Source organism: Leptonotus elevatus, chromosome 16 (genome assembly GCF_054856555.1).
Source record: "Leptonotus elevatus isolate MCC_2025b chromosome 16, RoL_Lele_1.0, whole genome shotgun sequence".
Lineage (NCBI taxonomy): Eukaryota > Metazoa > Chordata > Actinopteri > Syngnathiformes > Syngnathidae > Leptonotus > Leptonotus elevatus.
The window spans coordinates 14,478,649-14,496,640 of NC_141254.1; the positions used below are offsets into that span (position 1 = coordinate 14,478,649).

The 17,992-nt window shown below is 39.1% G+C and overlaps 1 protein-coding gene across 6 annotated transcripts in view; it reads right to left on the reverse strand.

Annotated features, from left to right (window-relative positions):
* The window catches only part of LOC147160902 (roundabout homolog 1-like), a 113,342-nt gene that overhangs the window by 47,080 nt on the left and 48,270 nt on the right, over positions 1-17,992 (reverse strand). For all 6 annotated transcript variants that reach the window (XM_086098505.1, XM_086098501.1, XM_086098503.1 and 3 more), the window contains one exon: positions 4,544-4,870. In XM_086098505.1, coding sequence (XP_085954631.1) covers positions 4,544-4,870 — 327 coding nt within the window. The remainder of the gene's footprint in view (positions 1-4,543; positions 4,871-17,992) is intronic.

Genomic DNA, 17,992 nt, shown 5'->3' on the forward strand with positions numbered 1-17,992 from the left:
ACAATATCACTCCTCATCCATATGGAGGGAAAAAGACTTTTTCCTCAGAGATAACACTCTGAAGGCGACTTAGGACTTTGCATTTATCCAGCGAGTCGACAGGCAGGATGTTGTCGGTGACAGTGACAGCTATTTGAAGTGGGAAGTCATTAGTTAATGGAGGGGCTGGCAAGAGAGGGAACCCTGACCTCGAAGAATCCGCCTCTCTCTTCGCCGCCTTCATACGCTCGCCGAAAGATTCCAATCAAAAAGGAGCGAACGGGGAGGCGGGCCGGGGGTCCCACCACACGCTGTCAAACTCACAGTCTGACTGAGCCATGCATATCCCATGATCCACTTCACAGAGTGTCTTCACTTCAGTGAACATGTCCATCATGTTAATGCATTCGCCTAATTACCGCTATGTTTTCCTCCTGCCTTTGCCATTTGAAGACTGAAAGGCTACTTTGAGGGTGTTTAACTATAAATTGCATGGAAACTGAGCTTTTAAACCAGCAAGTAATCATTTTACATGAGAACAAACTCAAAATCATCGTAATGATTGATCACGTGGTAGCCAAAATAAATGAATAATAGAAATAATAGAAATAGAAAGGTAGGGTTTCTCTGCCCTAGATATGGTGAGTGTGACGCTCTCCTTCGTGTTCTGAGCAGGTTGTAGCACATTAACTAACTGGCAACACCTGGCCCGTGTTCCTGTTTGATTTATAAGCCTCTCCTCAGGGGCTCATTGACGAGTGGTGAGCAGTCGGCCAGGCGCACATGGCAGCACAGCAGTTTGGTCAGCAGCCTCCCTACACAGCACCAGGTGTTAAATGTACTATTCCACAGTCATCCATCCAGCTATTCAACATTCACACTCACATTCACACCTATGGGCAGATAGCCAGTTAACCAAAGATGAGACATACACTGCAGTTGTCTGAATGTGAAAAGGTAGAGGAATTTAACATTGTGTAAGGAATTTGGCATTAAAATTCAATGTAGACACACAATAAACAATATTGTGTATAATGTTTTGACTGACTTTTTTTTTTCCAGTCATGCACCATTACAATGATCATGTTTGGGATTTAAAGTTTACAATGTAATATACATATAGATAAGTCAACGTTCTGGTTATATGGTTGTATGGAAAAAATCCTGTAAGGCTAACATCCGTTTTGTTGACGAATACCGAATGACGGGAATCTTTGAAAAATCGAAAAAAAAAATGGAATTTAATTGAAAACTTGATTACCTTGCCTTGCCGCTGTTGCTGTCAATTCTGTCAATAATTTATGAGAAGAAGAAGAAGAAAGTCTCCTTCAGAAGTTTAAATGCAAGAAATCTATTTCGAGCTGGTTGCGTCACTTAATAAAGTTTATTTGAAAAACTTTATTTCAATACTCATCAGTTCATCACAATAATAATGATGACGGAGTGAAGGACTGAAGAACCAGCTAATTTTACTGACGGTCCTGAAATAGCGGCTGTAAATTAGCAATGACACAAGCATGGTTAAGATAACGATGATGGATTGACGATTCTAGTTTGGTTCGGCTTGAAATATTGATAGATTGACCGTGACGGTCGGGTGTTCCGGCCGTTGACAAATGGCGGGCCATCAAAATGCATTGATGTGCCCACCTCTGTATGTTACCAAGGGAAACTCTTTATTGCTACTTTTGATTGGGCGCAACTTATTTAATATTAAGCTCTCACTTGATTTTGTGACTTTGGTTGAAAAGCGTATTCTTCCATTCGCAAAAGAGACTAAAAATAAGAAATAAACATGAGGCATCTTTCTTTACTTAAAGTGCATTCATAGCAAGAAGGTTGACTTTCCTTGCAGCTCATTATTGTACTGCAGAGTTGTGGCTTGACCTTCATTGCTGCCATGAGCCACACTTTCTTCCAGCAAATGGCAATGTCCAATTAGTTTAAGAATAGCATTTCTTCCTCTCTCTTACCGAACCTAAAAACAGGTCTACCATCCAATAACCTTTAGAGTACAGAGGCTGTGACTTTGCTTTCACCTCAATAAAGCGCTCTGTGATTGAATCAAGTGGCTGAGGTCAATAGGACATATGTTCATTTCCCGGGGTCCTCTAGGGTCCCTGTAGGCAGAAAAAAATGTGCTGAGTGTCTTCTGTGACATTTATAGGCTAGGAACTGAGTGATATGTCTTTTCCCCCCTTTACTCATTCAATTCCAGTTTGAGAGAGGGTTCCTTCAGTGTGTGTACGTGCGTTTTTGTGTACTTTCAAGCCCGTGGTCATGCTTCAGGCACGGGCACATTCCACATCTGTCATTGGCGCTACCACGTCACCTCAATTTTCTGCAAACAAGTTTCACTTTCTATGCCTTGAAGGAAAGACAACACTTCACCCTCCCGCTCGTCTGATTCTGTCTTCTTTTGCTCCTTTCCGGCGCTCGTTGTTTTACATCTGTCAGAATCGTACCGCCGCCTTTTGTCAGCCGTCATCCCCGGTTGTCAGAGGACTACATTTCAAAAGGGAAAATTCAATTTTGACTGTGTTTACTGTGCTATGTAGAAGCACAGATTGGTTTACTTTAGTATGGTATAGAGCCATTTTCAAGTAAAAATAGAAGTTTGCAATGATTAACAATTAAGGCTGTAACAACTTACACTGCTATAGCTAAATGACAAATGATCGGACAAGATGTCTATTGACAGAGGACACGGCGGGGTCAGTTCCTACTTTAATTCCCCACTGATTCACCCTCTCCTCTTAAAACTCCTTAACTCAGCAGAATTTACTAAAAGGTGTTTGTGCTGCCCAGTCCCATGGTGACCCCTGAATCTGTGCGACCTCAACGGGCTCAGACAAGGAGACATAACTCATCCAGGCAGCTTCAACAAGTCCTCCTTGTGTTCTAGCTCAGCCTTAGAAGCTAGCAGTAAATTTAGTGAACTCCATAAGTAATGAACTCTCACCCTTGGGGGCTTTGCTTCTCTGGGTCGGAGTGCTGATCGAGCATTATCCTGATACCGTTTGACCCTCTCTTTCATTATAATTCAAAAGGGGAAACTGATACAAGACCGGTATTATTATTCTCAAACCTTAGTGAAATATTTGCCCTGGAGACAAAGCGTGATTAGAGCTGTGTGAGCTGACACAGCTGAGAAGATCAGGGGGATCGACAGTACAGAATGAGATGCTTTCAAGCATGCGAGGGCTGCGAGTGTTAAATCGCATCACCGTTCATTGCATTCTTTGCTTTAGTTTTTTTCTAAAGTGAGTCCAGAGTTGAAACACCATCTGGCTTTTTCCTTTCTTATGGTCGTAAGAGATTTTGCCCTTTGCCTGCTTGCTGCTCTACAGGCTTCATTCCATCACTGCTGCTAATGTGTGCATTCATATTCACACACACAAACACATTTGGCTGGCAGATTCCTGCCTGTGACATACAGCAGGGAAAAGCTGTTTAGGAAGAAACAGCACACACACTTGACTCTGCAAGTCGACACTGTCACCTGTTAGGAACACACGCAGGGATTGTTCAAACCTGCAGACTAAAGCTGATACACAGCTGCTGCATGACTGACAGGTGTGTTGCACAGCCACCTCCCGGGTCTTTCCATCTACAAAGTCACCTTCAGAGCATGTGTCGTTCACACAGGTACGCTCTAAAAACAGTTGGGTTAAAAATAGCCCAAAATGGGTCAAACAAGGACTGACTCAACATTTTGTCAACCCAATTGTTTTGCAGAAAACGCCCCAATTAGTTTTTTTGTTTTTTTTTTACAGAACAACAAATTTTGGGGGGTTGTTTTGTGGGTTATTAATTTGACCCAACGTTTTGAGTTAAATGAATAAACAAAAAGTTGGATCGGTTGGACTATTCATTTTCTGTGTGTGTGTGTGTGTGTGTGTGTGTGTGTCCATACGAGCGCTTAATAACAACAACATTAACAATTAAAAATATAATAATAATAATAACAATAATTATAATAGGGTTTTTTTTTGGGGGGGGTCTGTTTATTTGACCCATTTTCTTTTGGGTTAAATGAATAAACTAAAAAGTTGGTCCCTTTTTGAACCCGTTATTATCATTTACTATATTATTATGTTACTGTTTTGAGAGTGCAGAAAAAATTAAAGCCAGCATTAATATTTCAAAATTTTATTTTATATTGTGTTCTATATTAGGATCAATTGTAAAAGTCTGAAGCAGGTGAAAATAATAATAATTATTTTCTTTATATGAAACTAGACTCTTAAAACTACTGTCTCAAAATCAAAACAATTTTGGTCAAAAATTGGACAGACCAGCTATTTGAGTCAATTTGACCCAACTTTTGAGTCGTTTTATTATCATTATTAATAATAGTAGTAGTTGTTTGGGGGAGAAAAAAATATATTTTTTACAAAACTACCCAGAAAGTTGGGTCAAATTGACCCAAGTAGTGGGTCGTCCAGTTTTTCAACGAGTGGAGGACATATGAATCCAGAAGTGTGTGTGCGTTGCACATCCTTTATCCATGATCCTAAGACCAATACAATACCCTGTACAAAAAGACAACATCTAAACTTACTGGCTACTTCCAGCGATGCATTGTGACTGACTGCCTGGCCCAGATAGTTGCGGGCCACGCACACGTAGCTGCCGTCGTCAGGCTTGCTCCTCCGCCCGTGCACAATACGTAGGAAGAAGAGCGAGCCGCTAGGCAAGAGCATGCGGTGCGAGCGAGGGTTGTCCCGGTCGGTCTCAACGCGCTCCCCATCCTTGTACCATTCTACCGTTGGTGGTGGACGGCCCTCTGCCTTACAGTTGAGGGTGGCTGGTTCGCCCTTGGACACAATCAGGTCAGAGGGGTGCTCAACGATGCGGGGAGGGGAGTCCTCCTGGCGAAGACGAGACCCTAGAGGGAAGACCACAACTCAGTTAAGCGGCACACGAGTCCCAGATAGGATGAAGTAGTAAAACGATCCTTTCCAAAAATTTGCATGTGCTAATGAAAACTGCAGCTGCTCTGTAAGAATTAGACAAGGCGTATTATTATTGTTGTGCAAGTATTAACAATAATCTAGTTTGACAACATAATTAGCACACAATAATCTATGTCGCTCATGAGGTGTTTTCCTTTGGTTTCAGATGATGGCGCCCACAAGGCGTTCATTCTAAATGAGTAAACAATGCTGATGTGAAATCCTCAGGTTGCATTTCAATGTCTAGGGTTGAATAAATAGCGGTTATTTTTTTTCTGGTTGCAATGAAACAAAATGACTGAGGTTGTTGCTGATTTTGGTGATTTTCTTTTTCTTCTTCTTCAGTGTACCAGGCAATTTGTAAGTCTGCCAATCTTCATCACCCAACCAATGAACACAAAGAATAAGCAGTATAGGAAATTGATGGATGGTTTTGAGTCACCAAAGCAAGCATGATCATTAAATCAGTCTGACTAGTTCACCGGAACTATGAACCGTAAAATAACCTTTCATCCTTCACAGAGGCACTGTTAAGATGTCAATCCTGCTGCTTTTCTCTGCTGCTTTTCTCTAAGATCACCAAATGGCATTGAGTTCCTGTGAGGCAGAACCTCCCTAATGAGGATCACCTTCATCTGCCCTGCATGTCTTCACAACTCTTTGACATCTACAGTTCAGCCACCCATCCTCCAACAATGCCAAAAACACAAACCGGATACTCCTCAAAGTATTATCGAGATGTGTTATGATTGTGAATCTTGAAGATGATGTGTTTCAAGAGCACAAAACAACCCAAAAATGGGTTTAATTTGTGAATTATTCATTTAATTTGACCCAAATGTTGGGTTTAAATAACTAAAAAAGTTGGATAGGTCCATTCTTGACCCAATTTGGGTTATTTTTGACCCAACTGTTTTGTACGTAAATTGAATTTTCCCTTTCGGAATTATAATGAATATATTAATAAATAACTTGTCCACACCAGCTACAGATTCAGTCAGTTAATTTAAAGCAAAATGCACGGCGCACTCTTGACTTATCACCTGCCAGGGACAGTGTTGGTGCTTAGGCTAAATTTACACAACATCGGGCAAGTGATTTTTTTTCTTCTTCTAAATGGCCTAGTTCCAATGTGGGTCATGCTAGTGTTACAAAAATAAAATAAAATAAAATAAAACATGGCATTGGATAGGCTCTGATCGGAAAACAAATGTGGATATAAACCTGATAAGAATTTAGTGTCTGCCAATGGAACTGCAAAACACTTTGTCAATCGAAATACACCGTTCAATCCTGTGTTACTGTTCATGTGAACAAAAGCATGGTCTTATTTTTTTTTATCTTGTTCATGCTGTGCATGTTGATTACGGTGATTATTACATGTAAACCAAACCTATTCGGACATAGGTAGGAGGGCTGGGTATTGCCAACAACATCATGATACAATGCGTTTTCCGATACAGGAGTCACAATACGATACATGATCTTCGAGGTGTCCCAATATTTTACATTTATACATTTTCGTTAAAAATTGTCTTAAGTATACCCAAATTATATTTCCTATTATGTTGGATGGCATTGTTTTTCTTCTTATGGTGTAAGCAGCGCTTCCAGTATGTGCACTGCATAGCTGGGAGCAGTTTCACCTCACGTACAATATATTTTGAGAGCGAAGGCGGAAGCCCTAGAGAACCCACAAAAGCACGGGGAGAAGCTACAGACTCCATACTAAAAAGCCCAGAGCAGGCAATGAACCGGAATCAATCTTGCTGTGAGGTACATGTAAATGATTTCCTCCATTAACCTGAATGTTTGCTTTGTTTCGTACATAACAATTCATTATTTACTGTCAGGTCTGGTAAACCGAGCTGGAAGGATGCATAGTAATTTCAATGCATTAATCAAAACTTTTGAAAATTTAATCTTAAACCATGAAGTATGAATTAGTTTATCATTATAATGAAAATGTGGCTCAGATGAAGCTGACAAAAATAATACAGAATAAAATGTTTCCTTTCAAATGGGAGAAGCCAAACCAAATTTGGTTCCCCTGGCAATGTATCACCTGTTACATTCGCTACCCCCATAGCCCCCCTTTCCCCCTGCACTGCTCTAACAAAGGAATAAACAAGTCTACCACTGTGGTCTCTAGTCCCTGTTTACGGCATACATGCTTTTTCTCTTGTCCTTAATTGTACTGGGCTGCTGCCTGTGGGTTTTCGCAGCTCCCTAAGCTCTCTGGCTACACAGACAGGCAATATCAGCCCGCCACAAGTGGGGCCTCACACGATCAGGCCTTATCTGTAAAGGGCCAGCAGCCAGAGGCAAAATCAGTATGCAAAAACATGCACACAGATGCAAAATTGAGTATGTACATACAACAAAGGTCATTTGTAGCACCTGTGCCCCTACAAAATACATTAAATAGTTTATTTTCCGGCCAGTCATGCCTGAGGCAACAATTTTGGCTTGAAGTTCCGGGGACAGGCAAGAAAAGAAGAGTAACTTTTGATGCATCACATTTTTTATGAATGCATGATGAATACTCCGGTTTGTGGGGAGGACGCTAAATTAGCTGATAAAGGGTGGAGGTAGGCTCTAAAAAACAACACCACCAGAGCACTGAGATCATGGTAATAACATGGGACGAATGTTAATGTAATTTTCTACCATGTTGGTGGTCTCAGATGGACCCCACCCCAGAGAATAACACCGCATATATTTATACGGTATTGAAGAAGAGTATGATGATTGCATCCAAGCCAAAGTGAAGTTATTGCGTTGAGGTCACAAAAGCTGTCAGCTCAGAATGAAGAATCCCACAAGGCCTAACCCTTCAGACATGGTGTCTGACATGGATGCGCGCAATACCCCCAAAATAACCTTGTCGACTAAGTGTTTTACAGCTTGTGGTTTTCAGAGAGGAGAGCTCTAAAAATGCTGGAGACTTAAAACCTTACAGATCAGAAAATATATTCAGCAGAGCCCCAGTTGTGGGTATGATAAATCCCCACCTGGGGCAGGATGGGATTATTACCTGAACTTGAGTACCACCCTGAAGGTGTTCAAACCAGGCAGCCCAATATACCCAGGCAGTTTTTCCAAGATTCCTAGGAAATCGCAATAAATGCAACAGCCATGTCTTGTAAAGAACATACTGTACGCTTTTGCCTGAGGAGAAGTAATTTAATTGTTTTGGGGGGGGGGGGCTAAAGGAGATGAAAGCTGGATGTATTTATTTTTTACAGAATTTTTAACGGCAACACTGAGATTTCCAAGTTCTAGCAAGTCAAGTTTATTTTGTCTCATCCCCATGGTCATAAAAAAGGCAATAAATACACTTTTGTTGATTGAATTTTTTTTTGACTTTGTTTAGTTAAGATTTAGTTTTGTGTCATGTTAAGTCATGTTTTTGTGTGTACGTTTTTCGTGTCTCTTCTACTCGTTAGCTTTTCATATCCACCTGTTCTCGTCAACCCTGTTCCCTGTGTCAAACAATCAGCTCTCTCAAACCACGTCTTGCCCAGGTGTTCCTCGTTTTCTCGTTAGTTAGTTTGTATTTAGGCCCTGTTCACACGGAAGAATCTTGTATACACAGAAACGTGCCTGTTTCCAAAAGAAGACGCTGAGGACGTTTAACGGCTGTAATGTATATGCCAAGTCTGGAGTGGCGCTGTAGAGCAGCCACAGGGAGCTAACGGAAAGCATAGAAGAAGAATCAGCAACAAGACAAACCACTGATCTGAAGCCGCGAGACCACCATATTACTCCTCCCAAGAAATATTTCTCGGCATACTCTTGCAATAAAAGTGTATATACGTTATCATATATTTGCTAAAATGCTTTTTATACACGTGAACTTTAAATGAACTGTTCTAGGCTCGAGCTCTGTAACTGTGTTTATGATGAGTCACGCCGTCTGGGGCTCAGATCGAAAGAAGAACTACGCCCAAAAATAAGGATGCTGATGGAACTTTCGGTGTTTGTAGCAGCTGGCAAGATCACATGCTTACACGCATACACTCGCACCCAAGCAGACGAATGTGTTATTTTGAAATAATGCAGCATTGCATATTCCCCACCCTTTAAAGGTGCAACACTTTTTTGTAACCTAGAGTACACCTAACTAAATAAAAAAAGAGGGGAACAAGAGAATTGACAGAGGGGTTTTGGGAGCTTGTGACTGCCAACTCTCTGCTCTCCTTGCAAGTTACGGAAGAAGTTTCGTCTTCCAGTCCATGCGTCTGTGTATCTTTAAATGTTCTAGGTCGAATGAACCTGACACATACGATCCTATATATATATATATATATATATATATATATATATATATATATATATATATATATATATATATATATATATATATGTACTAGCATACGAGCTGTACATGTCTAATCTGTACGTATACGTATCGTTTATACAGTAGTCTGCTCGCGAGATGGGAGAAGTAAGATGGCCGCCCTGTGGCTTCAACAGCTTGCACGGGCGTGTATGGGCTATTGGCTATCCAGTAGTATATACAGATTAGTGAGACAAACACAAGATAAGTGACAATGGTGGGTGATTCCAGTATAATAAGCAAAATATTAAATAAACAACGACTACAACACGGCTATCCGCCATTGTTGACAGACTGGCGGTTCGCGCGCAGTCACAAGAGAATTAGAGCATACGTCATCAAACTGGAGGAGTATCCCGCATATAGTGTCCACATTGGAACGTACGGGACGCGTTTTAAAATCTTTCCACTCTGGAGCCCGGTTCCAAAAGTGATCGGTTTCAAGCTCCGAAACGGCGCCGCTGTGTGGGCGAACTGCCCAAATGGTAAGAAACTTGTGCGGCTCCATTGAAACGGCCTTTCGTGTGGACGGGGCCTTAGTTCCCTGCTTTTGTTCAGCTCATTGTTATTGGTAATGTTTCCCAACACCGTGATTTGGATTCTTCTTTGTGACTTTGAATTTATCTAGTTTTTGGGGGGGAGGACTTTGTGAATCGAGAGGAAGACCAAAGAGGAGGTTTATGGATGTAGTTAAAGAGGACATGAAGGTAGTTGGTGTGAGAGCAGAGGATGCAGAGGACATGGTTAGATGGAGGCAACTGATTCACTGTGGCGACAAGCCGAAAGGAAAAATAGAAGACTTTGTGAATTTAGTATGTTGACTTTTCCAAATGTTGACTTTTTTCCTTCCATAAATACTTTTTGGAGATTACTGTACCCCTGCGTCCCTGTATTTGGGTCCACCTTTTGCCTCACACAATCACCACAACTCCTTGACAGATGCTATAGGCCTATTTCCTTAAAATAGCATGAAATGAATCGCATTTGTCTATTCTTCGGCTACAAGAGGGCGGTTAATACTGGTATCAGCTTCTATTGCGAGTACCAATACCTTTTATATAATAATAATAATAATAATAACAACAACAAGAAGAATGATGGTATCGGTACTCGCCCATTCCTAATATTTTCACATGTAAAATTGTCCAGTATGTCAACAAAATAGATTTTTTTTCATTGAATTTTTCAAAATAATATTCCTTAACCCCATTTTTTCAAATCATGTTGAAACCATAGTGAAATATTTCTGAGGCCAAAAAAAAACCAAAGTCCACAGTACACCCTGCATGTTGGTTTCAGCAGGAATGTGTGTCTGCTGAACAACCAAGAAAAATTATAAATGCAGCAGACAGAGTTACGACTTCTAAATGCATGTGCGGCGGCTATAATGTTGAGTTAAAAATAAAATCACACTACTGCAGATATGAACTCAAAATATTGTTTGAGTGACTTATGACACAGTGAGACTTTTAAGATTACGTCAGGGATTCTGTCAAGGAGACTGAAACCACTGTAAAGCTTAATAAGGATAAATCCACAGCCAGAGGGCACTTGGACCGGCTCTGCTTCTCCCGATCATGTCCAACACCAAATCCTTTGGAAAATCGTAACATGTTTTTACACTTGGGCTTCAGTGTTGAATAAACAAGTGATGTATATTGATCCTGAGAAACGCTGTGAGGCAGATTTTCTTGCCTGTGGGCAGAGTGTGTCTCTATTTAACAGTCATGCCCTGTGCTGTGATGAACATTAATAAATGCATTTCCCCACTGTTCAACAAAAGGGAAAAATAAACACATACTGTACTAACAGGAACTTTTTGCTTTACTCAAACCTTGGAGACAGTCACTCTTCAATTTGTGAAGAAAAAGAAGGGGAAGCCAATAAATTCCAGAAATTCTTTCCCAGGTTGTATAAACTGCAATTAAGTGGAGCAATTAAACACTGTCATTCACAAATATCCAAGGGAAGGAATGTGTTTCTGCGTCAGTGTGGCCGGGAAAACACAACTGCAAATGGGCTTTTCCACAACATTTGATCCCAAAATTGCAGTCATGGAAGGGCTTTTTAATCTTGCTTTATCAATATTTCTCTCCCCCTGGCATGCAGACTTCTAACAGCACAATGGCCAATAAAAATGTCCCTGGAGATGAAAGTCAAGGTCATGGACATGATAACAACTCCCATTACTGTACTGCAAAGCCAGATGTTGAGAGGAAAGCCAACCGAGGGAAATGTCCTAGCACAAATAATATGCAAGATGGGCATACTGCAGATTGAACAACTGTCAAAAAGGGAATTACTGCCAATATGTATACATTTCTATGGTCAACAAATGAAATGTTTAAAAACACCAATTGTGTCTTTTTGAGTAACAACCCAAAACACAACAAATCAAAAGCAATTTTCTCAGACATAAACACAGATGCACAACACTGATTCTTCTTGTTAATGCAAAAAATTATTACCAGGGAAAAGAGGAAGGAATAAAATACTTATGTTGCCATCTGTTAAATGTTCAGTGGGAAGGTAACATGCAATTAAGTCCCCAGGGCAGAATCAGTCGAGAACACTGCTGGTACGTGATAAAAATCTGAGCCAACTAGGTCAACAGGATACTTAAAGAACAGAATAAATCCATCAAGAATGTTTGGTACATATACAATACACAGTACCTTCCAATTCCTTTGCCATTATGGACAAACAAGATGCAGGGGGTGTTAACTGCTAACCTCCTGCTGTTCACTGCTGCCAGGAGTCCAGCAGCAAACCCGACATGCTTCTCCTCACTCCATTAAAAGTACAATGGAAAGTGCAGTCTCTGTTTATGTCATTGGTGTTTACTCAGGCAGAGCTAAAAGTCAGACTTCCGGTGAAGAAAGTAGACAGTGAAGAGGCCCAGATGTTGTTTGTTTGTTGTTTTGTATAAAGGAAAACAACACTAGAGCTGATCATGATACAATACAATACGTATCGCGATACAAATGTATCCTAATGCATGGCCTTTCAGCGTGTGTTTTTATTAAAACAGTCATATGTTTACCCAAATAATATTTTTATTATGCTGGATAGCGAAACATTTTTGGTTCTTCTAATGTTAGAAATGCTTCCGGTTTACCGCCAGTGCCGTGCCTGGTCGAAATGGAAGCGCACTGCGTAGCAATAGGAACAGCTTTCAAAAATGCGCCTTCCAACTTTTCTGAATGAATGAATTTGCAATATTGATTCTGAACACCTCGGTATCCATTTCTTGTATTGTAAAGAACGAGCAGCCTGCAACGATATATTCCCGTATCTATTTTTTTCAGCACACTCCTACTGTACATATAACAATAACTTTCCGATGGTGTAAAACAAATCCATCAATAGTGTGACATAGCACAAATATAAATGCCAACTATATATTTGTTTTCTTTACACCATTATATAGTGTATCAACATACAGTATGGCATTTCTACATCGAGAACATCTTAGGCCTAAAGAAGTACAAATTGTTGTAACTATAGTCTTGGATGTAAATCAACTTCAACTGGTTACTTGCTCCGAAATAGGACAGTTATTTGTGGAAATGTGGAAAATTAGGGATGGGCGAGTATCGATAGCCGGCCTTATTTCAAGGTATCGGTACTACCAACGGCCGATATTGGTATTGGTAACCGTCTTGTGGCCTCGTGTGTCCCTTTTACAATCAGGAACTAAAGCCATACATGTCTGACACACATTTTTTTTATTGGGACTTTTTCTGAATTATTAGTTAAATTTTTATTTTCTTTTTTTAGAATTTTTTTATTTATCCATCCATCCATTTTCCAACGTACTTATTAATATATATTTATTTATTACTATTAATTGTATTTATTATTATTGTAAATTGTATTTTAAATTTTATACAAATGTGTATTTTATGAACAAATACAAAGAAGGATAATAGAAAATGGCCATTCATTTCATGAAATTTTAAGGAAAAATGCTATACTGGCATATAAAGTTCTTTCTTTGATATTATATGTCATCGTTTTTACTTTATTTTATGTATCAAAAGTACTAGTGGTATGAGTAAGAGTTGAGTATTCGTACTGGTATCGGTCTGAAAAAAAAGTGGTATTGAATATACCTATGGAAAATTGTACCCATCTGACACTAGCTACAATAAATCTTATGGATTCTGCAGCATATTAGTCACAAAGTTTGACAAAAGACCAGTTGATAAGAATCATCCAAGGGCAGGGTTGTTCCAGACAAGTGCCAAATGCAAATTTTTGGAAACAAGATTCCTTTAATAAAGTGAATGATGCGATTTGACCACCTGGAGTGTGTGTGTTTGTGTCATCTCCCCATCCTCACCATTAGATTATTTCTTAACTAATCCAATTAATACATACTGCATATTTTTATTAGATTTAAATGGTGTCATTGTGTGACGTGTGTGAACATCTGGATGACCTCGATTCATTATTTTTTTTTTTACTTAATTAAGCCTCTGGTAGAAGCAGCCCAGATGTGAGCTAAATGTCATTTTGACCAAAACTGGGCTCAGTATAGTAATCAACTCGCTAGCCCATCCGGCTAGCTAACGTCAATGTTAGCCAGTCCAACAACCACCACCTTAAAAAAAAGCCCCTGACCTAGCGCCACGAGGTTTCATTGTTTGTTTTACAACAAAAAATATTTTTCATTGATCTATGCTTTTAATAGTTCTGGAGAGCAAGTAACATTTTTAACAGACAGCAGGGGAAAGAGGCTGAATTAGTAGATGCATTCCAGTGGTGGTTGAGTCCCTTCAGCTCTTAAATTTGCCATGCGCCCTACCATTATGTTTAGCTTGTCATGATCCTATACCAACCACCGATACTTACGGCAAAAAAATACAAAATCTGACATACAATAAGTCTTCCTTGCCAGTAGTTGGTGCTACACTGTGACCGTTTGTCACATCAGTGAATTGTGTTGATTGAAATTTTATGTATCATAAAAAAGTACTACTGGTATCGGTACTTGATATCGGTATCTATGAATACTTGCACTGTTGTCAGTCTGGAAAAAAAGTGGTATTGAACATGCCTAGTATTTTTGTTGCTTGCTTCCCGGAATTGTGCTAGCTCTTGTGGGGTTTGTTTGGTTTTCTTCAATATGTGCTTCTAGAGATGCTTCAAATGTTAAGTACTTTGAGAAAATGTCTGTTGTGCTATAAAAACAAAATGTAACTTGGCGATACTGATGATCCATCATCGTGATCACAAAAACGTTGAATGTTGGAAGATATTCTGCCTACATAAATCAGTCGGTCCTTCCGCCAAGAGCTTCATTTTTAAAAGGCACACAGAATGGGGAAAAAATTCTACCCTGCACAACCTCCTTATTACCTGTTGGAAAAAGAAGCCATGCTGCCACAGCAATAAAGTAGAGCAGCAGAAACTGATGTCAGAGTTCAGCAAGGAAGCGAAATGGCTGCTGGAAGTCCATCATATCCTGACCTTTCTCCCCCGCAACAAACCTGCTTGTGTCAATCAGCTCCACTGAGCAAATACAAGTAGTCTTCAAAATGTGGACTTCACAAATTGCTTTTCACTGCCCTGTATGCTGTGATTGAAAAGATCCTTTTCTCTCTCTCTCCTTTTGCAGGAAAGACCAGTCATTTCTTCCAAAGAAATTTCAAACCATTACTATTAGCGCTCTCAACTTTGTCTGCTAGAGGGTGATAAAATGATATAGTCAGACAGTAATCTGAGAATATATTATGCTTGTGTGCTTAAATGTGTTATATTTGGCTGTGTTGGTTTGGGGGAGGGGGTCAGAGGAGGGATAGCGGTTCTGGAGAATGCAAGACGGTAGTCGCTGACCAAATAGGAATACATATATATATATATATATATATATATATATATATATATATATATATATATATATATATATATATATATATATATATATATATATATATATATATATATATATATATATATATTAGGGGTGTAAATTGCCTCGTACCTGGCGATTTGATCCGTATCACGATTCATAGGTTCGATTAGATACGATTAATCATGATACGAATCAATAAGTCGATTATTGCGATTTTTTTCTAAACATTGTAGACAAATGAAAATTCATGAAACACTTGTGATATTGTTTGACTCCTCTAGATGGCACTCTTGGTTTAAAAGCTAACATCAAGTAAGATGTTTTGTTGAATATTTCCATCAAAAATTGATGTTTAAAAATCGATTTGGTCGCATATTGAATCGATACGAGAATTGTGCACGGTAATATCGCGATATATATATTTTTAACACCCCTAATATATATGCATATATATATATATATATATATATATATATATATATATATTTTCTTCATGTGCAATAGAAATGTGAGTCCTAAAACAATATAGTGCTGTAGATCAGCTGAGTCAAATATGCACTTGCCCGTGTTCACACAATAGCTAGCCATAGCCACACAGTGGTTCTTTACCTGGGTTTGATCAAAGTCTCAGGGGTTCGACTCAAATGATTTGTGATGATATGCCATCACTGGCTGCATATCACTCTATTGCTTCATCTGCTTCCCTACACTGCAGGGAATTTGGTGCGCTGAGTAGTCAACTTGTGACTGTTGTGATGGTATGTCGTGTGATTTCCTTATTATTGTAATCCGTAACAAATATGAATTCACATGTATAACGGAACGTGTGGTGTTCCACAGGGTTCAATTCTCGGGGTTCTTTTGTTTTCATTGTAACTGCTGCCTCTGGATTTCATATCAAGAAAACACCGGTGGTTGTTTTAAAGTGCTCCTTAAATATAAAGTTGAGTGATGGGATTCTGCGAAGTTGCCTTCATTTTTAATTCAGTTGCATGTTTACAGCCACTAACTTCTTACACGGTTTCATTTGGTGGCTTTGGTTTTGTAGTAACGCAGCATACGAAGTCCAGTCACTTTGTGTTGTCTGCATTCCAAAATGAGACTCTGTTCGTGGCCTTCTGCCAGCGGTTATCACCCTGATGCAGTGATGTGATAAGCACCCGAAGCACAATGATTATCTAAACTTGCCGAGATTGGCCACATTTCCCAGATGGACCCTAAGGGACTCTCGAGTAAGAGGTTGAAAACTTGCTTCCAACTTGAAAATCTTGGCAACAGTTGATGCTGCTCATTTGATTCATTAATATCTCAAATGTAACTGAAGAATTGCGTTAATTAGAAGCTGTAGGCATATTTCATTTTAATTGGCTGGCCAAATGAACAGACGATGGAAAGGGTTTTAAACAACAGAAAACATAAATGACTGCTGGTAGTTTTCGATGATTGGAGGTGAAGCTTTATGTAGTGTGATAAACTATAGGGACTAAAAGTCCAGGAGATTAATGAGTGCCTCGAGTTCCCTTTTTAATCTTTAAAAATCGGTACAAGGGGTAATTAAAATAATTCAAAATAAAACAGCCAGCCACATCTGTCTATCAGAGACAACGCTGCTCATTGAGACATTGACAAAATCCCAGTTCACTTATTTTCCAATTTATCCTCCCCATTAACCTGAAGCAGTTTATTTCAATCTGTGAAAATTTAATTGCTTGTCTTGCCACTCAACACTACTTAGTTGACTGAACATCAAACGAAAGGCTTTTGGCTAAAAACCATAATTCAGCTTTCTGTTCTTTTGATTGAAATGTCTATAAATGAGTCAATGTCAAGTAGTACCTAAAAAATTACTTGGCTCTTCAAGTACCACCATCATGACCAAAATCAAAATAGTGTAGCATCCAGTGATGTAAAATGAGTCCTTGATAATACATTATTAACTATTGTACTGGATTTGCATAAAGAGACTGCATTAAATGCAGTGAAGTCCAATACTGTGGTCATATTTCATCTTTCCTTTAAATACACAATGCTATGATTTACGAGGGAGCAATTGACCATTAAATTTTAATTACATTAGGAACATTCCACTTTTCTCGTTATTTAATGAAGGTTTAGTTTGTTGTACCAGAAAATCTCATGAAGGCCAGGAATGTGTGGGTGGGATCTGTTGTAACTATAATGGTGCAACAATGGTGCTATCTGCATTTATGAAAGATCACTCAGCAACTCTTTGAGCACAGACTATTGTCTAGCAAGTCGATATTTGTGTCAAGCCAGAATATAACCCTGCTTAAAATGTACTTCATTCCAAACCGAGATAAATGCAATATCTATTTTGGGTCAGCATTTCAATCAAACAGCATTGTAAAGAGAGCTTTATGCAGATTTTTTTGCTGAAATGTATAAATAAAAACAAAAAAACAAAGGAAAAAAAGAAAACCTGATGTGAGATTTGTCACTTATTATTTAACATGTTAGGGAAAGGGCTAGTCCCGATACCAGGTCTTATTTCAAGGTATCGGTACTCGCAACTCTCGTGGCGGCCGTCTTTGGATCAGCAACTAAAAATTTGAAGAATACAAAATTTAGATTATTTTCATAAAATTTGAAGGGAAATAGCTATAATTCTGTCAAAGTTTTGTTTTGTTTGTTTGTTTGTTGTTTTTGTAAAATTCTACGTATCAAAAGTACTAGTGGTGTCGGTGACTACTCAAGAGTTGAGTATTTATGCTGATTTTGGTCTGAAAAAGTACTATTGAACATCATATAATATATAAATCGAGTAATTTGTTGCTGTGTAAAGTTAATGTTTGCAAATTTACCACGTCTGGGTAGATACATTTGGGAAAAGCG